Source organism: Coregonus clupeaformis, chromosome 1 (genome assembly GCF_020615455.1).
Source record: "Coregonus clupeaformis isolate EN_2021a chromosome 1, ASM2061545v1, whole genome shotgun sequence".
Lineage (NCBI taxonomy): Eukaryota > Metazoa > Chordata > Actinopteri > Salmoniformes > Salmonidae > Coregonus > Coregonus clupeaformis.
Window position 1 is genome coordinate 51,329,047 of NC_059192.1, and position 17,434 is coordinate 51,346,480.

The 17,434-nt window shown below is 42.7% G+C and overlaps 1 protein-coding gene across 1 annotated transcript in view; it reads left to right on the plus strand.

The window, feature by feature from the left end:
• The window catches only part of LOC121570227 (ras guanyl-releasing protein 3), a 71,921-nt gene that overhangs the window by 35,757 nt on the left and 18,730 nt on the right, over nt 1–17,434 (plus strand). The window contains exons 8-16 of the mRNA XM_041881712.2: nt 593–709; nt 1,411–1,686; nt 1,868–1,948; nt 2,089–2,202; nt 2,587–2,702; nt 4,115–4,262; nt 10,583–10,619; nt 10,758–10,907; nt 11,001–11,365. Coding sequence (XP_041737646.1) covers nt 593–709; nt 1,411–1,686; nt 1,868–1,948; nt 2,089–2,202; nt 2,587–2,702; nt 4,115–4,262; nt 10,583–10,619; nt 10,758–10,907; nt 11,001–11,365 — 1,404 coding nt within the window. The remainder of the gene's footprint in view (nt 1–592; nt 710–1,410; nt 1,687–1,867; nt 1,949–2,088; nt 2,203–2,586; nt 2,703–4,114; nt 4,263–10,582; nt 10,620–10,757; nt 10,908–11,000; nt 11,366–17,434) is intronic.

Sequence of the window (17,434 nt, forward strand, 5' to 3'; positions counted from 1 at the left end):
TTGCAGTGCTTGAGGCGTCACTACAGACCTGGGTTCGTTCCCAGGCTGTGTCACAACCGGCCGTGACCGGGAGTCCCATAGGGCGGCGCACAATTGGCCCAGCGTCGTCTGGGTTAGGGGAGGGTTTGGCCGGGGGGGCTTTACTTGGCTCATCGCGCTCTAGCGACTCCTTGTGGCGGGCCGGGTACCTGCAGGCTGACTTCGGTCGTCAGTTGGACAGTGTTTCCTCCGACACATTGGTGCGGCTGGGTTAAGCGGGTGGGTGTTAAGAAGCGCGGTTTGGCGGGTCATGTTTCGGAGGACGCATGACTCGACCTTCACCTCTCCCGAGCCCGTTGGGGAGTTGCAGCAATGAGACAAGATTGTAATTGGATCACAATTGGATATCACGAAATTGGGGAGAAAAATGGGGTAAAAAAAAAATAATAAAAAAAATGTATTTTAGGTATGTTTGTTGTTTATTGTAATTTTTTCTTGCCCTGTTTTCTCTTCCTTGTTATCTCTATTTCTCTCTATCTTTCTATTTATCTCTCTAAAATCTCCCTCTACCTCCCCTCTCTTCCACTTTTTTCCATGCCACTCTGTCCTTCAGAAACTCCTCCAACTGCAGAACTTTAATACGCTGATGGCCGTGGTGGGAGGTCTGAGTCACAGCTCAGTCTCTCGTCTGAAGGAGACCCACTCTCATCTGGCGCCCGAGGTCAACAAGGTCACCACATACGCCTGCCTCTGCTCTGTCACAGCCTCACTAATATCATCTGATGGGGTTCTACATTTTAATTTACTTTAGATCATGGTCATAATCATTTAGCATCTGCTAAGGATCAATTTAGGTCAATTCATCAACTGCCATGTAGTGATGGTTTCAGAAAGCACACCACGCATCATTTATATCGTCTTCATTTCCTGCCATTTGATGTTACATTCAGTTTTGGGAGTTGTGAACTACATGTAATTTAATTACATTTTGCAGAAGCTGAAGTAGGCAAGAATTTCCTTTATTTTTCGGCAACAGACCTGCCTAATTCTCACTTGAAACCCTTTTTGTGTACCTAATTCTCACTTTTTGTGTTTAATAGGCTAAATCACACATTCTGTTAACATCTGACTACAGAGTGATCTGTTCTTGCAATTTGTGGTCTATGACATTTCAAATATATTTTTTCACTAGTAAGTAGTTTGGAAGTAGTGAACTAGCTTTTCTAAGTAACTTTATTTAAATAAACTAGATTTTCCTAAGGGTAGCTTTAGTGTAGCTTAACTTCTTCCAGTGTGAAGTAATTGGTAACTTGGTAAGCTATATTTTCAGAGTAGCTTCCCCGACACTGGTCACTCTCTCTGTTTCTTTCCGGTGCTGTATCTAATATCGATCCTGTCCACTACTTCCTGCCATCTTACCCCTCCCATCAGATCTGGAATGAGATGACGGAGCTGGTCTCTTCCAATGGGAACTACTGTGCTTACCGCAAGGCCTTCTCAGACTCCGAAGGCTTCAAGGTCCCCATCCTGGGAGTCCACCTGAAGGACCTGATTGCCGTGCACGTGGTCTTCCCCGACTGGGTGAACGACAACAAGGTGAACATCGTAAAGATGCAGCAGCTCTACCTCACCTTCAACGAACTGGTGTCCCTTCAGAGTGCTGCAGCCCACGTGGAACCCAACATGGACCTCATCTACCTGCTCACCGTGAGTGTCCCGGCCTAAAAGGTCCCCCGTCAACAGGAAATTGACTTGTTAATCGTTCTGTCACATGTTTCACTTCAGGGGGTCTCAAACCACATTTTGTAGGATCATACAGAAGAGTAACATGATAATAAATGGCTTCATTATTGCAGAAACACTGTTTAATCGTAAGCAATTTCCCCAGCTCTCTCTAGACCTTTACTACACTGAAGATGAGATATATGAGCTATCCTTGCTAAGGGAACCACGGAACCCAAAGTCTTTGGTAAGTCACCATGTTGGGTCTATAGGCTGTATTGTTGGATCTATGGTTATTAGAAATATCAACTGAAATGTATAAAGAATATAAATAATACTGGATACCTGAGTGGTCCTATCTTCACTCCAGCTTTTCCCACTCCACAGCCTACTTCTCCGACAACCCCTAACAAGCCAATGGCCCTTCTGGACTGGGCATCAGGTGTGACAACCAAACCTGACCCCAGTGTGGTGAACAAGCACATCAGGAAGGTGGTGGATGTAAGTTGCTTCCATTACAGTAACACTGATCTGCATATATAAAGTCTCTTGAATAAAGTCCAGGAGGACATAGCACAGCTGTGGTCTGAACTGAAACTCTTATTGACTGATGAAATGACATTGTTGTAGAAAAGTTTTTTAAAAAAAGTTTTAAAAAAACACTTCAAAAAGTTATTATCTACAGGATGAGTTACGCGTTCAGAAATAGCTCATACATTATTTCAAGAATCAGTCTGTGGCTATTTTTGTCACAATACCAAATATTTGAGTAGGTATATGAACCATTTCCACAATGGTTCACAGCAACTACTAAATTATGACTAAAACAATTGCTGGTGCTTGTAAATCATTTGAAGTCCTTTGTTCTTGTCTTACTCTGAGAAGTCTGTATTCAGGAACTACAACCATGACCATGATGGCTACATCTCTCAGGAGGACTTTGAGAGTATTGCTGCCAACTTTCCTTTCTTGGACTCCTTCTGTGTGTTGGACAAGGACAAGTGAGTGACCCTGTCTACCATTGAAATATGACAGCTTCAGAAGTGTCACAGCTAAGCCACCTCATCCTCCACTTCTATCTCCCTCTTTCTGTCACCAACAAACACTCTCTCACATTGCCTCTTTCTCACTCATACACACACAGGCACCGAGCACGCACCCACACACACACACACACACACACACACACACACACACACACACACACACGCACACCCAACCCATACAAGCATGCACGCACCCACCCACACATTCAAGTTCCACACATACACACATGCAAACACATTTTCACATTTCCACACCTAACCCATCTCCCCATATATCTCACCTTGTTTGCCTTTCACACATGCACCCCATATCTCTCTCCCGATCTCTTGTACACAAACACAGTAATCTGATTCTTGTGCCTGTTTAATATTTGCCTTTAAAGCAGTTACGAGCATCCAAGATGCAAGAAGACTGCAACTGTGGGTATTCTAAAAACCCTGTGATTTCACAGCAAGATAACTGGCCATCATCACCCATTTTTCACCACACAAAGTTACAGTATGAATGAGGTCATTGGTATTGTCAAACCTCCTATTGTAAATCTGCAGGAAAACACTCTGAAGTCACAACAGAGTTATATCTGCTTTTAGCCCTGCCCTGCCTTGACTGGGAGTGGTGCTTTGTCACCATGGCTTGAGGAGGGGGGTGGTGAAGGTTATGGCAGTGTCACGATCGTCGAACAGAGATGAGGACCAAGGCGCAGCGTTGCAGGCAAACATACTCTTTATTACGAGACACGATCAAAACAACAAACGATACGTGACAGTTCACGGTCTACCATAACCAGACTAGAAACAAAATCCCACAAACACGAATGAAAAACAGACTGTATAAATATGGCTCCCAATCAGAGACAGCCAGCAACACCTGACACTCGTTGCCTCTGATTGGGAGCCACTCTGGCCAACATAGAAATAGCACCCATAGAAACAAAAACACATTGATCTACACACCCTGGCTCAACATAACAGTGTCCCCAGAGCCAGGGCGTGACAGGCAGCCCATGAAGGACACGCAGCGCCACCCACAGTGCTCTGCCCTCGTGTCCTGTGTGGTTCATCTGTTCACTGGAACGCCTCAAATCACATTTCAGGTCGCATGAGCAGCTCCATGACTCAGGAAATAGGTCTGGGAGGCTGAGCTCCTTAGGAGGGAGACTGGAGACATGCAGGGGTTGGAGCTGCCACAAACCACCTGGGTGTCTAATCTAGAGCATTGTTGTAGGTCTCTCCATGTCTGGATAAGACACAAAATAAGGGTTGGGATTTACTGTCACGTTTGCATAACAAGAGCTGTCTTTCTCTCCATCTTATCATCTGTATTCTTTCTTTGTCTTTCTCTCTGCCCCCCCCCTCCTCTACTCCAGGGATGGCCTGATTAGTAAGGATGAGATGATGGCTTACTTCCTGAGGGCCAACCCCTTGCTCCAGTGTAAAATGGGCCCTGGTTTTATCCACAACTTTACGGAGATGACGTATCTGAAGCCTACCTTCTGCGAGCACTGTGCTGGATTTGTATGTATACTGTGCACCTTGAGAGAAACATGAACTGTTTATGCTCAGAGACACGGTGCAGTTTTGGTTGGAAGAAAAGTATAGGCTTTCTGGTTGTTTCTGTCAGAAACTCTGTGCTATATATTGCCATCAAATTAGTGCAAGCCCTCAGCCAGCTACCAAATGATACAGTGCTGAGAGAAGATGTCCATCTTTATTCCTTGAAGAAGTTGAGACAGAGATTATTCACAGTGTATAGAGGGATTCAAAATACAGAGATGCAATATGTTGACATGACTGCAGGCTACGTTGGTTTATTAAAGTTTATAAGAAACAACACTGACTAGTGTTGGCGGAATAATCATGCAATTTACATGGTGATGGCAACACTCACAGTCAACAATGAAAGCATGCACGTCTTACATGAGAGAAGAGTTCTTGTTACGTGTCAAAATATGTACACAAATTATGTTCCCGCTATCTTTCTATTTTTGTGTTGTTTTAGGCATCACTTAGTGAAAATAAATGAGAATTTCTACAGATAAGTCCTCCTATTCTTAAATGAGCATGCACACAGGCACACAAATAAAACACACACACACACACAAGTTTACAGGAAGTATGTTGTGATACATTGTATACTGTTAACTGTTTTTTTTCAATCACTTTGGTGCTATTTTCACAAGTATGTGGTGAATTTTCAAAACTTTTTGTACAAAACTCCAAACTGGTAACACTTGTGCATTCATTTTGTTTGGAGACATCTTTCACCACACAAACGAAATACAAGTTTACTGTGAAATACCATGAGAACATTGATTGAATCATCAGAACACAACATAATGATATATTTTCAATGTAGTTGTTTAAACAACAATTTAATTCAATAGCAGAAAAATGCAAGATACATGTTTAAAAATTGCCCTTTGAATGTAATATGCTACAGTACTGTAAAGTACAGTACATTACACTGTTTTCACATTAGGCAATACACTTACACTACCCATCAAATTTGACCCATCAAAAATGTTAAATCACATTTCCATAATTTCTATCCCATGTGTGATCAAATGTGTGATCATTGAAGACAGCTTTCACAATCATTGATGCAAAAATATATTGTTCAGATATAATTACAACATAAGTGTACTGTAGTCAAATAAAACAAATTAAATGAATGAAAGAAACATAACGTTTAGCAGGCACTAGTTCGCATCAAGCCTGTCTTGAGCATTTGGCTATAGGTTCTCATCGACATCGCAGTAAATGCCCTCATTGTTCATGCACCTGGGGAAAAACCTTTTGGCATGGGTAATCCAAGCCTGACATAGATCTGGATTGATGTCATTGCATGTTCATCCATGGCCTGGAGGAGGGTGGCATGCTCATAGGGACGGCGATCATAGACCTTCCACTTGTATTGCAATCATTTATTTTATTTTACATTATTGTATTGTACTTATGAATTGTAGTGGTCCTGTGTGGCTCAGTTAGTAAAAGCATGGCACTAGCAACACCAAAGTATTGGGTTCGATTTCCCCTAGGGTCACTTAAAAAAATGTGTGGACTCACTGTGGATAAAACGCCTGCTACGTAAATGGCATACATCACAGTATTACAGTACGGTATTGCTCAATGCAATTTTAGGAAAGCAGTGTGAAATCCCCCCCCATCAGAAATACCCTAGCAACTTCATTTTGGATACATGTTTACTGTATAGAGGATGCATTACATACAGTACATCTCTGTTCTTGTCAATATTAGATTTTTAAAAACTTACTGTGAAGTAAAGTCATAATAGTACATTACAGTATATATCAAACTTTATACCGTCAACCAATTGGTTCAACACAGTCACCAGTAAACACTCGTTTGTAATTGTAGACACACCAATCAGGTGTATAAGCACTATAAAAAGCAGCAGGTGAGTTATGGTTTCAAGCACAATGGAAAGAGTCAGAGAAAGAGTAAGACGACGAGGAGGAGGAGGACGACGAGGAGGAGGAGAACGAGGAGGAGGACGAGGAGAACGAGGAGAACGAGGAGAGACGAGGAGAACGAGGAGGACGAGGAGGACGAGGAGGACGAGAGAACGAGGAGGAGAACGAGGAGGACGAGGAGGGACGAGGGGAGACGAGGAGGACGCAGGAGGAGAACGAGGAGGAGGAGGAGGAAGGGGAGGAAGAGGAAGACAAGAAGGTGCTCAAAGAGGACCGAATCTGACAAATGAGATCCGCGCAACACTGGTTGACCACATTGTCAACCACGGCCTGACGCTGAGGGAGGCTGGACTGCGAGTACAGCCAAATCTAAGCCGATATACAGTGGCAAGTGTGATGAGAACATTTCGATTGGAAAATAGGTATTGTAAAAATATCATCATATCAAAAACATCTGCACGGTTTCAGTAACTGCTTACAGTACTATATTCTATGCACTGTCAGCACTTCTGTTACCTTTTCCTGTGAAATTACTGTACTATTGTATACTGTTTTTTTTTCTACATAGGATTGAGGGTCAGGGACGACAAGGGGGAAGGCCTCCTATGTTCACAGAACAGCAAGAGAGGGAGATAGTAAACATGGTTTTGGCCAACAATGCTATAACACTCAAGCAGCTCCAAGCTAACATTGTCAATAACCACGCCATTTTCAACGATATCCATCAGGTCTCAACATCAACACTGGCACGCATCCTAAAAAAAAACATATTCAAATGAAGCAAATTTATCGAGTACCTTTCGAGCGCAATTCGAAAGGGTGAAACGACTGCGGCATGATTATGCAGAGGTATGTATTCACTTTAGCAGTGTGATCTTGCATACTGTCTCATAATCTTTTACTGTACTGTAATATGTATACTAGATCTACACTGAACTACACAATTTTGCCTGACACTGTTTTTCAGAGAGTTTTACGAATGGATGGAGAGGAGATCCAGCATGAGTTCATTTACGTAGATGAGGCTGGGTTCAACCTGACGAGAACACGAAGGAGGGGAAGAAACATCATTGGCCACAGGGCTATAGTCAATGTCCCAGGGCAACGTGGGGGTAATATAACACTCTGTGCAGCCATTACACAGAATGGGGTCCTCCACCGCCATGCCCATATGGGCCCTTACAACACAGCACTCATACTTACATTCTTGGACCAATTGCACAACATAACAGCAGCAAATCAAATCGATCATATGCAATACATTGTTGTCTGGGACAATGTGTCTTTCCACCGCTCTGCTCTGGTTCAGAACTGGTTTCAGCAACATCCACATTTCACCGTCCTATATCTTCCACCATACTCTCCATTCCTCAACCCTATAGAAGAGTTTTTCTCGGCATGGCGGTGAAAGGTATATGATCTCCGTCTCCAGGCTGAGGTACCCCTCATCCAAGCCATGGAGGAGGCCTGTGACCAGATGGAGGTAGCAGCAATGCAAGGATGGATTCGTCATTCAAGACGTTTCTTTCCAAGGTGTCTTGCTAATGACAACATTGCCTGCGATGTTGATGAAATTCTCTGGCCAGATCCAGCTAGGCGAAGAGACAATGTCTAGTTATTTTTTTTATTTTTTTGAACTTACAATACGTAAGTGACGTTTGGTTACAGTATTATGAATCTCCATGTCAACATTTTGGGCGTGTTGAGAAATAAATGAGTTTCTTCAGTCTGCAACATTGGTCTTGTGTAGTGTTTGGTGAATTTACATTATATTTGTACTTTGTTGAGAGTAGCCTACTCTAATCATAGGGAAGTAGAAGTGCTAAAAGTGTTTTAGGTTTATCACAGCAGAGTGTAACTCGTGCAAACAGAGTATAGTAATGTGAAACGTGTGTGTTTCATATGGTAACAAAGTGTGGTTTTTAAAAAGAATTGTATAGTTTTTACAAGAGTGTTTAATTTTGCAAAGGATCTGTAGTGTTTTGCTAATTGGGTGTGTGGTTGTGCTAATTGTGTGTAGTGTTTTGAAATCACGGGCCCTGTTTTGAAAATCGTGCTTAAGCAATCAAAAAAAACTGTAATACTTTACAAACATACATTTTCATTATGTAGTTCTCAAAATCTATAGTAGACAAACCAGTAAAAAAAAACTGTAGGTTTAACAAATGGTTAAGTGATTATCAATTAAAAGCAGTCGGATTAAGTAATAGTAAAATGGGTTTTAACAAATGAGAAGAAAATCAAATAAAAATGTGAGCATTGCATTGTAAAAGGCAATTACTTTAGATGAAACTGTTTGGTGAAAAAGTGACTGTGATTTTGAGTGATAAACTTAGTCAATTGAAAATGTGCTTAAAGTTTTGAAACAACTGCCTTTTTGATGATCTGTTTCAAATTTTGGGTCACACTTTATTTGTAGATGCTCTACAGATGGCCATACTATCAACAAACTATCTGTTGATAAGTAACTGCTGGCTAAGGTTATGGTTAGGGTTAGGTTTAGGGTTAGGGTTAGGATAAGGGTTAAGGTTAGGGTTAGAGTTAGGGTTACTAGATAGTTAGTTGAAATGTTAATGATAGTCTGTAGAGCATCTACAGATGGACTATCCAAATAAAGTGTTACTGAATTTTGTACTAAGAGTTGTGAAAGTGTACCACATACAGTGAGGGAAAAAAGGATTTGATCCCCTGCTGATTTTGTACGTTTGCCCACTGACAAAGAAATGATCAGTCTATAATTTTAATGGTAGGTTTATTTGAACAGTGAGAGACAGAATAACAACAACAAAATCCAGAAAAACGCATGTCAAAAATGCTATAAATTGATTTGCATTTCAATGAGGGAAATAAGTATTTGACCCCCTCTCAATCAGAAAGATTCCTGGCTCCCAGGTGTCTTTTATACAGGTAACGAGCTGAGATTAGGAGCACACTCTTAAAGGGAGTGCTCCTAATCTCAGCTTGTTACCTGTATAAAAGACACCTGTCCACAGAAGCAATCAATCAATCAGATTCCAAACTCTCCACCATGGCCAAGACCAAAGAGCTCTCCAAGGATGTCAGGGACAAGATTGTAGACCTACACAAGGCTGGAATGGGCTACAAGACCATCGCCAAGCAGCTTGGTGAGAAGGTGACAACAGTTGGAAGAAACACAAAAGACTGTCAATCTCCCTCGACCTGGGGCTCCATGCAAGATCTCACCTCGTGGAGTTGCAATGATCATGAGAACGGTGAGGAATCAGCCCAGAACTACACGGGAGGATCTTGTCAATGATCTCAAGGCAGCTGGGACCACAGTCACCAAGAAAACAATTGGTAACACACTACGCCGTGAAGGACTGAAATCCTGCAGCGCCCGCAAGATCCCCCTGCTCAAGAAAGCACATATACAGGCCCCTTCTGAAGTTTGCCAATGAACATCTGAATGATTCAGAGGAGAACTGGGTGAAAGTGTTGTGGTCAGATGAGACCAAAATCGAGCTCTTTGGCATCAACTCAACTCGCCGTGTTTGGAGGAGGAGGAATGCTGCCTATGACCCCAAGAACACCATCCCCACCGTCAAACATGGAGGTGGAAACATTATGCTTTGGGGGTGTTTTTCTGCTAAGGGGACAGGACAACTTCACTGCATCAAAGGGACAATGGACGGGGCCATGTACCGTCAAATCTTGGGTGAGAACCTCCTTCCCTCAGCCAGGGCATTGAAAATGGGTCGTGGATGGGTATTCCAGCGTGACAATGACCCAAAACACACGGCCAAGGCAACAAAGGAGTGGCTCAAGAAGAAGCACGTCTCCAGACCTTAATCCCATAGAAAATCTGTGGAGGGAGCTGAAGGTTTGAGTTGTCAAACGTCAGCCTTGAAACCTTAATGACTTGGAGAAGATCTGCAAAGAGGAGTGGAACAAAATCCCTCCTGAGATGTGTGCAAACCTGGTGGCCAACTACAAGAAACGTCTGACCTCTGTGATTGCCAACAAGGGTTTTGCCACCAAGTACTAAGTCATGTTTTGCAGAGGGGTCAAATACTTATTTCCCTCATTAAAATGCAAATCAATTGATAAAATTTTTGACATGCGTTTTTCTGGATTTTGCTGTTGTTATTCTGTCTCTCACTGTTCAAATAAACCTAACATTAAAATGATAGACTGATCATGTCTTTGTCAGTGGGCAAACGTACAAAATCAGCAGGGGATCAAATACTTTTTTCCCTCACTGTACTTCTGCAAATTGCACCAAAGCGATTGAAAAAAAATACGGTATTACACAATGGTTTACACTGCCCCTTCTGACCATAATACAGCATGAATATGCTTCCATCATTACAAATTCTAACATTCCTTTGTCTTTTTCCACCTCCCTCCAATTCACGGTCCCTCCGGACTTGTTGCTCTTAGCTCTGGGGAATAATCAAACAGGGATACAAGTGCAAAGGTATGCTCTATGGACTGTAATGTGTATAGGCCTATTTTCTATTATTCTTAGAACTACATATTTAAGACATTTGGGATTTTTCAATACATGCACTGTGAGGGCTTTGGCCTGACAGTACTGTTATGTGTTCTGTTTCAGATTGTGGCGTGAACTGCCATAAGCAGTGCAGGGAGCTGTTGGTGCTGGCCTGTAGGAAGCTGCCGCACTCCACCTCTTTGGAACGTGTCTCCCATGGAGGTCTCACCCACAGCTCTCTACCCAGCAGCCCCGCCATGCCCACCTGCAAAGGTAAAGCAACACTTCAGTGATATGCCAACAGCGTTTCAACTAACATGGTCTTGGTCAGTGTATTTCATTCCTGTCATACTGTCATCAATGCAGATGAGGACGAGATGTTTGAGTTCCCCTCAGTGACACCTGGAGGTTCTGACCTGGAGCATAAGTCCATCACCCTGATGACGGGCTCGGCCCAGCGGATCTCTGTGAGTTTACAGCGGGCCACCACCAGCCAGGCCACGCAGACAGAGCACCTGTGGCCAGAGCACACCTGGGGGGCTGGGGACGGGGGCTCCCACACCTTCCCAAAAATGAAGTACCGACCACACCGGAAGGCCTCCAAGAGCAAAGGCTTTGCCCGCTGGGAGAATGAGGCCCAGGAGCAGCCCAGGAGTCGGCGGGAATCCCAGGAGCAGACGGACAGACCTGCAGAGGTGGTGCAGAACGGGATAACACCACACAGAGAGAAGGTAACTGCCGCTGAGGTGTTTGTGTGTGTGTGTGTGTGTGTTGGGTGTGTAGATGGGTCAGGGGATCTCTGTATTTTGGTCTGTGTGTTGGAAAGTGTGAGTATGTGTGAGTACCTGTGTGTGTGTATTGTGTTGTGTCTTTAGGGGAAGGTTACGATTTTAATTATCTGTGACACAACATATGTCACATTGAGTCTCCCATTACCACTCCTTCTCCCTCAAGTGGTTATTATCCACATTTTGTTTGTTCATGTTGATCCTCTCTCATGCATGTTTGAAGACTTTGTCTTTTTCTTTCTAATAATAGCCCAATAACATCCTTACAGTTATTGTGTTATAAATATTTTCTTATCAAGCCCCAAATGGATAATCTGGCCAGGTCAGATTCAGGGATGCAGAATAATGCATTGAATGATGAGGCCATTTTACCTATGGCCTCACAACCTCATCATATTTTGTTATTAAAGCCTCATTTATTTCCCTCCCCTTGGAAACAAGGGATTCAGATACAGGGCACAGAGGGGCATTTTCTCTTTCATTCGTTGGGAGATGATCTAGATCAGGGATCATCAACTAGATTCAGCCGCGGGCCAATTTTTTCTTGAGCGGATGGTCGGGGGGCCAGATCATAATAAAACAAATAGTTTTAGATTGCAAATTGACCGCAAGAAGCGTAAACAGATATAATATCTGACTAAAACATAATCTTTTCAAACCTTGATTTCATTTGGGGAAATTGCCCTGCGTAGGGTGCTGCCTTTCGGATGGGACGTTAATACAGGTGTCCTGACTCTCTGTGGTCATTCAAAATCTAATCGCACTTACTGTATGAGTAGGGGTGTTCCAGTGATGTAGTGGTGAAACAGAGACATACACTCTGAATGACCTATAAATGATGAATCCCATAATGGCCAATCCTAGCTGTACTGTGCAGTATGCTAATAGTAGGCCTACTATTGAATTTGAGTCCGAAATTCACAGGTTTAAGATTTTCCCAATTTCTTTCAGGTTTTCGTTCTCAAAGTCACACTTTTTCTTAACAGAAAAACAACACAATTCTAAGCCCATAACAATGCTTAAACCACATCAGGAGACCACTTTTGAGTTATGTGAAAATCTAAGACATTTAGATTTTTGAGAGTAGTTACCCTTAATTTAGTATTGTTTGATTAGCAGTGTAGCACATGAGATGGGGTTTGCAAAAGAAATGGCCACTTTCCATCTACCAGAAGACGGTTAGGCCTATCTCATCACAAAATGTTTCCTGTTTCTTAATTGTTTGAAACCTGGATGTTTTACTTCATATTATGAGGCATGTCTTACCTTACTTCAAAGTAGCCTATAGGCAAAATCCCACTATAGAAATGTGGAGGCAATTATTTTAATAAAGACTTACTCATATGTGTTTTCCTGTTCTATTGGTTTTCTTTCAACTTTCTTTAATTGTCTAGCTGCAAAATGCATTATCCTAATCATATTAGCAACCCATGAAAGTTCTTGCATTTTAAATCCCCCCTCTTTCTAACGGATATTTCCATCTCTGTCCATAAAACCGCTTGCATGTGGGGTGCGCATTTTAGAACGGTGTTTTCCCCAAATTGCATTTTGGAACATTTACGCATAGGCCTACTGCCGTGTGGACATTGCTGCGCCTACAATGTGTAGAAATAATAGTTTTATCAACATTTTAAGCTAAACATTCCGATCTGTTCTATCAGCCCTATTAATTGATACGGCGCATACCTCCACTACACTACTTTGATACGTATCAGTGAGGATCAAGAAGTGAGTATACGAAAAGCCCACTGAAAAATAAGTGGGTATACCTGCGTATACCCTCCACTAGACCACTGGGGTGTTCGCCCTGGTGTCATGTCTAAATTCCAAACCTGGCCACATTCCATCATGGCCACTCCTCACCTCTCCACCTGATAGCTGAGGTGTGGTTAGCGTTATGGCACAAAAGATGGTCGCCGTGCATCACTGAGATGGGTGCTACACATTGATGGTGGATGAGGTGAGTTTCCCCCTACTATGTAAAGCGCTTTGAGTACCTCAGTTCGTGGAAAAGTGCTAAATACAGTTGAAGTCGGAAGTTTACATACACTTAGGTTGGAGTCATTAAAACTCGTTTTTCAACTACTTCACAAATGTCTAGTTAACAAACTATAATTTTGGCAAGTCGGTTAGGACATCTACTTTGTGCATGACACAAGTAATTTTTCCAACAATTGTTTACAGACAGATTATTTCACTTATAATTCACTGTATCACAATTCCAGTGGGTCAGAAGTTTACATACACTAAGTTGACTGTGCCTTTAAACAGCTTGGAAAATTCCAGAAAATGATGTCATGGCTTTAGAAGCTTCTGATAGGCCAATTGACATATTTTGTCAATTGGAGGTGTACCTGTGGATGTATTTCAAGGCCTACCTTCAAACTCGAGTGGCTTGGGCTCCCGAGTGGCGCAGCGGTCTAAAACACTGCATCTCAGCGCTTGAGGAGTCTCTACAGACCCCCTGGTTCGATTCCAGGCTGTATCACAACCGGCCGTGATTGGGAGTCCCATAGAGCGGCGCACAATTGGCCCAGCGTTGGCCGGTGTAGGCCGTCATTGTCAATAATAATTTGTTCTTAACTGACTTGCCTAGTTAAATAAAGGAAAAATTAAAACTCAGTGCCTCTTTGCTTGACATCATGGGAAAATCAAAAGAAATCAGCCAAGACCACAGAAAACAAAATTGTAGACTTTCATCCTTGGGAGCAATTTCCAAACGCCTGAAGGTACCATGTTCATCTGTACAAACAATAGTACGCAAGTATAAACACCATGGGACCACGCAGCCGTCATACAGCACAGAAAGGAGACGCATTCTGTCTCCTAGAGATCAACGTACTTTGGTGCGAAAAAGTGCAAATCAATCCCAGAACAACAGCAAAGGACCTTGTGAAGATGCTGGACGAAAAAGGTTAAAAACGATCTATATCCACAGTAAAACGAGTCCTATATCGACATAACCTGAAAGGCCGCTCAGCAAGGAAGAAGCCACTGCTCCAAAACTGCCATAAAAAAGCCAGACTACGGTTTGCAACTGCACATGGGGACAAAGATGGTACTTTTTTGAGAAATGTCCTCTGGTCTGATGAAACAAAAATAGAGCTGTTTGGCCATAATGACCATCGTTATGTTTGGAGGAAAAAGGGGGTTGCTTGCAAGCCGAAGAACACCATCCCAACCGTGAAGCACGGGGGTGGCAGCATCATGCTGTGGGGGTGCTTTGCTGCAGGAGGGACTTGTGCACTTCACAAAATAGATGTCATCATGATGAAGGAAAATTATGTGGATATACAGTGGGGAAAAAAAGTATTTAGTCAGCCACCAATTGTGCAAGTTCTCCCACTTAAAAAGATGAGAGAGGCCTGTAATTTTCATCATAGGTACACGTCAACTATGACAGACAAATTGAGAAAAATAAATCCAGAAAATCACATTGTAGGATTTTTTATGAATTGATTTGCAAATTATGGTGGAAAATAAGTATTTGGTCAATAACAAACGTTTCTCAATACTTTGTTATATACCCTTTGTTGGCAATGACACAGGTCAAACGTTTTCTGTAAGTCTTCACAAGGTTTTCACACACTGTTGCTGGTATTTTGGCCCATTCCTCCATGCAGATCTCCTCTAGAGCAGTGATGTTTTGGGGCTGTCGCTGGGCAACACAGACTTTCAACTCCCTCCAAAGATTTTCTATGGGGTTGAGATCTGGAGACTGGCTAGGCCACTCCAGGACCTTGAAATGCTTCTTACGAAGCCACTCCTTCGTTGCCCGGGCGGTGTGTTTGGGATCATTGTCATGCTGAAAGACCCAGCCACGTTTCATCTTCAATGCCCTTGTTGATGGAAGGAGGTTTTCACTCAAAATCTCACGATACATGGCCCCATTCATTCTTTCCTTTACACGGATCAGTCGTCCTGGTCCCTTTGCAGAAAAACAGCCCCAAAGCATGATGTTTCCACCCCCATGCTTCACAGTAGGTATGGTGTTCTTTGGATGCAACTCAGCATTCTTTGTCCTCCAAACACGACGAGTTGAGTTTTTACCAAAAAGTTCTATTTTGGTTTCATCTGACCATATGACATTCTCCCAATCCTCTTCTGGATCATCCAAATGCACTCTTGCAAACTTCAGACGGGCCTGGACATGTACTGGCTTAAGCAGGGGGAAACGTCTGGCACTGCAGGATTTGAGTCCCTGGCGGCGTAGTGTGTTACTGATGGTAGGCTTTTTTACTTTGGTCCCAGCTCTCTGCAGGTCATTCACTAGGTCCCCCCATGTGGTTCTGGGATTTTTGCTCCCCCTGTCCTTGTGATCATTTTGACCCCACGGGGTGAGATCTTGCGTGGAGCCCCAGATCGAGGGAGATTATCAGTGGTCTTGTACGTCTTCCATTTCCTAATAATTGCTCCCACAGTTGATTTCTTCAAACCAAGCTGCTTACCTATTGCAGATGCAGTCTTCCCAGCCTGGTGCAGGTCTACAATTTTGTTTCTGGTGTCCTTTGACAGCTCTTTGGTCTTGGCCATAGTGGAGTTTGGAGTGTGACTGTTTGAGGTTGTGGACAGGTGTCTTTTATACTGATAACAAGTTCAAACAGGTGCCATTAATACAGGTAACGAGTGGAGGACAGAGGAGCCTCTTTAAGAAGAAGTTACAGGTCTGTGAGAGCCAGAAATCTTGCTTGTTTGTAGGTGACCAAATACTTATTTTCCCCCATAATTTGCAAATAAATTCATAAAAAATCCTACAATGTGATTTTCTGGATTTTTTTTCTCAATTTGTCTTTCATAGTTGACGTGTACTTACTTTTTACTTTACTTTAGTCATTTAGCAGACGCTCTTATCCAGAGCGACTTACAGTTAGTGAGTGCATACATTATTTTTTTTATACTGGCCTCCCGTGGGAATCGAACCCACAACCCTGGCGTTGCAAACGCCATGCTCTACCAACTACATCCCTGCCGACCATTCCCTCCCCTACCCTGGACGACGCTGGGCCAATTGTGCGCCGCCCCATGGGTCTCCCGGTCACGGCCGGCTACGACAGAGCCTGGATTCGAACCAGGATCTCTAGTGGCACAGCTAGCACTGTGATGCAGTGCCTTAGACCACTGCGCCACTCGGGAGACCTGTGATGAAAATTACAGGCCTCTCTCATCTTTTTAAGTGGGAGAACTTGCACAATTGGTGGCTGACTAAATACTTTTTATCCCCACTGTATTGAAGCAACATCTCAAGACATCAGTCAGGAAGTTAAAGTTTGGTCGCAAATGGGTCTTCCAAATGGACAATGACCCCAAGCATACTTCCAAAGTTGTGGCAAAATGGCTTAAGGACAACAAAGTCAAGGTATTGGAGTGGCCATCACAAAGCCCTGACCTCAATCCTATAGAAGATTTGTGGGCAGAACTGAAAAAGTGTGTGCGAGCAAGGAGGCCTACAAACCTGACTCAGTTACACCAGCTCTGTCAGGAGGAATGGGCCAAAATTCACCCAACTTATTGTGGGAAGCTTGTGGAAGAATACACGAAACGTTTGACCCAAGTTAAACAATTTAAAGGCAATGCTACCAAATACTAATTGAGTGTATGTAAACTTCTGACCCACTGGGAATGTGATGAAATAAATAAAAGCTGAAATAAATCATTCTCTCTACTATTATTCTGACATTTCACATTCTTAAAATAAAGTGGTGATCCTAACTGACCTAAGACAGGAACTTTTACTAGGATTAAATGTCAGGAATTGTGAAAAACTGAGTTTAAATGTATTTGGCTAAGGTGTATGTAAACTTCTGACTTCAACTGTAGGCCTAAATCCAATCAATTATTATTTATTATTTGTATACAATCACATATGTCTCTCTATTATGCCTTGGAATATTTGGGCACATATTTCAAAAATTAAAATCACTTGGAGCTGATTTCCTGGTGTTTCTACAATGTTTCATGTCCAACAATGAAAATTCAACAACAACAAAAAAGATGGTGGCTTGTGTCAAAAAG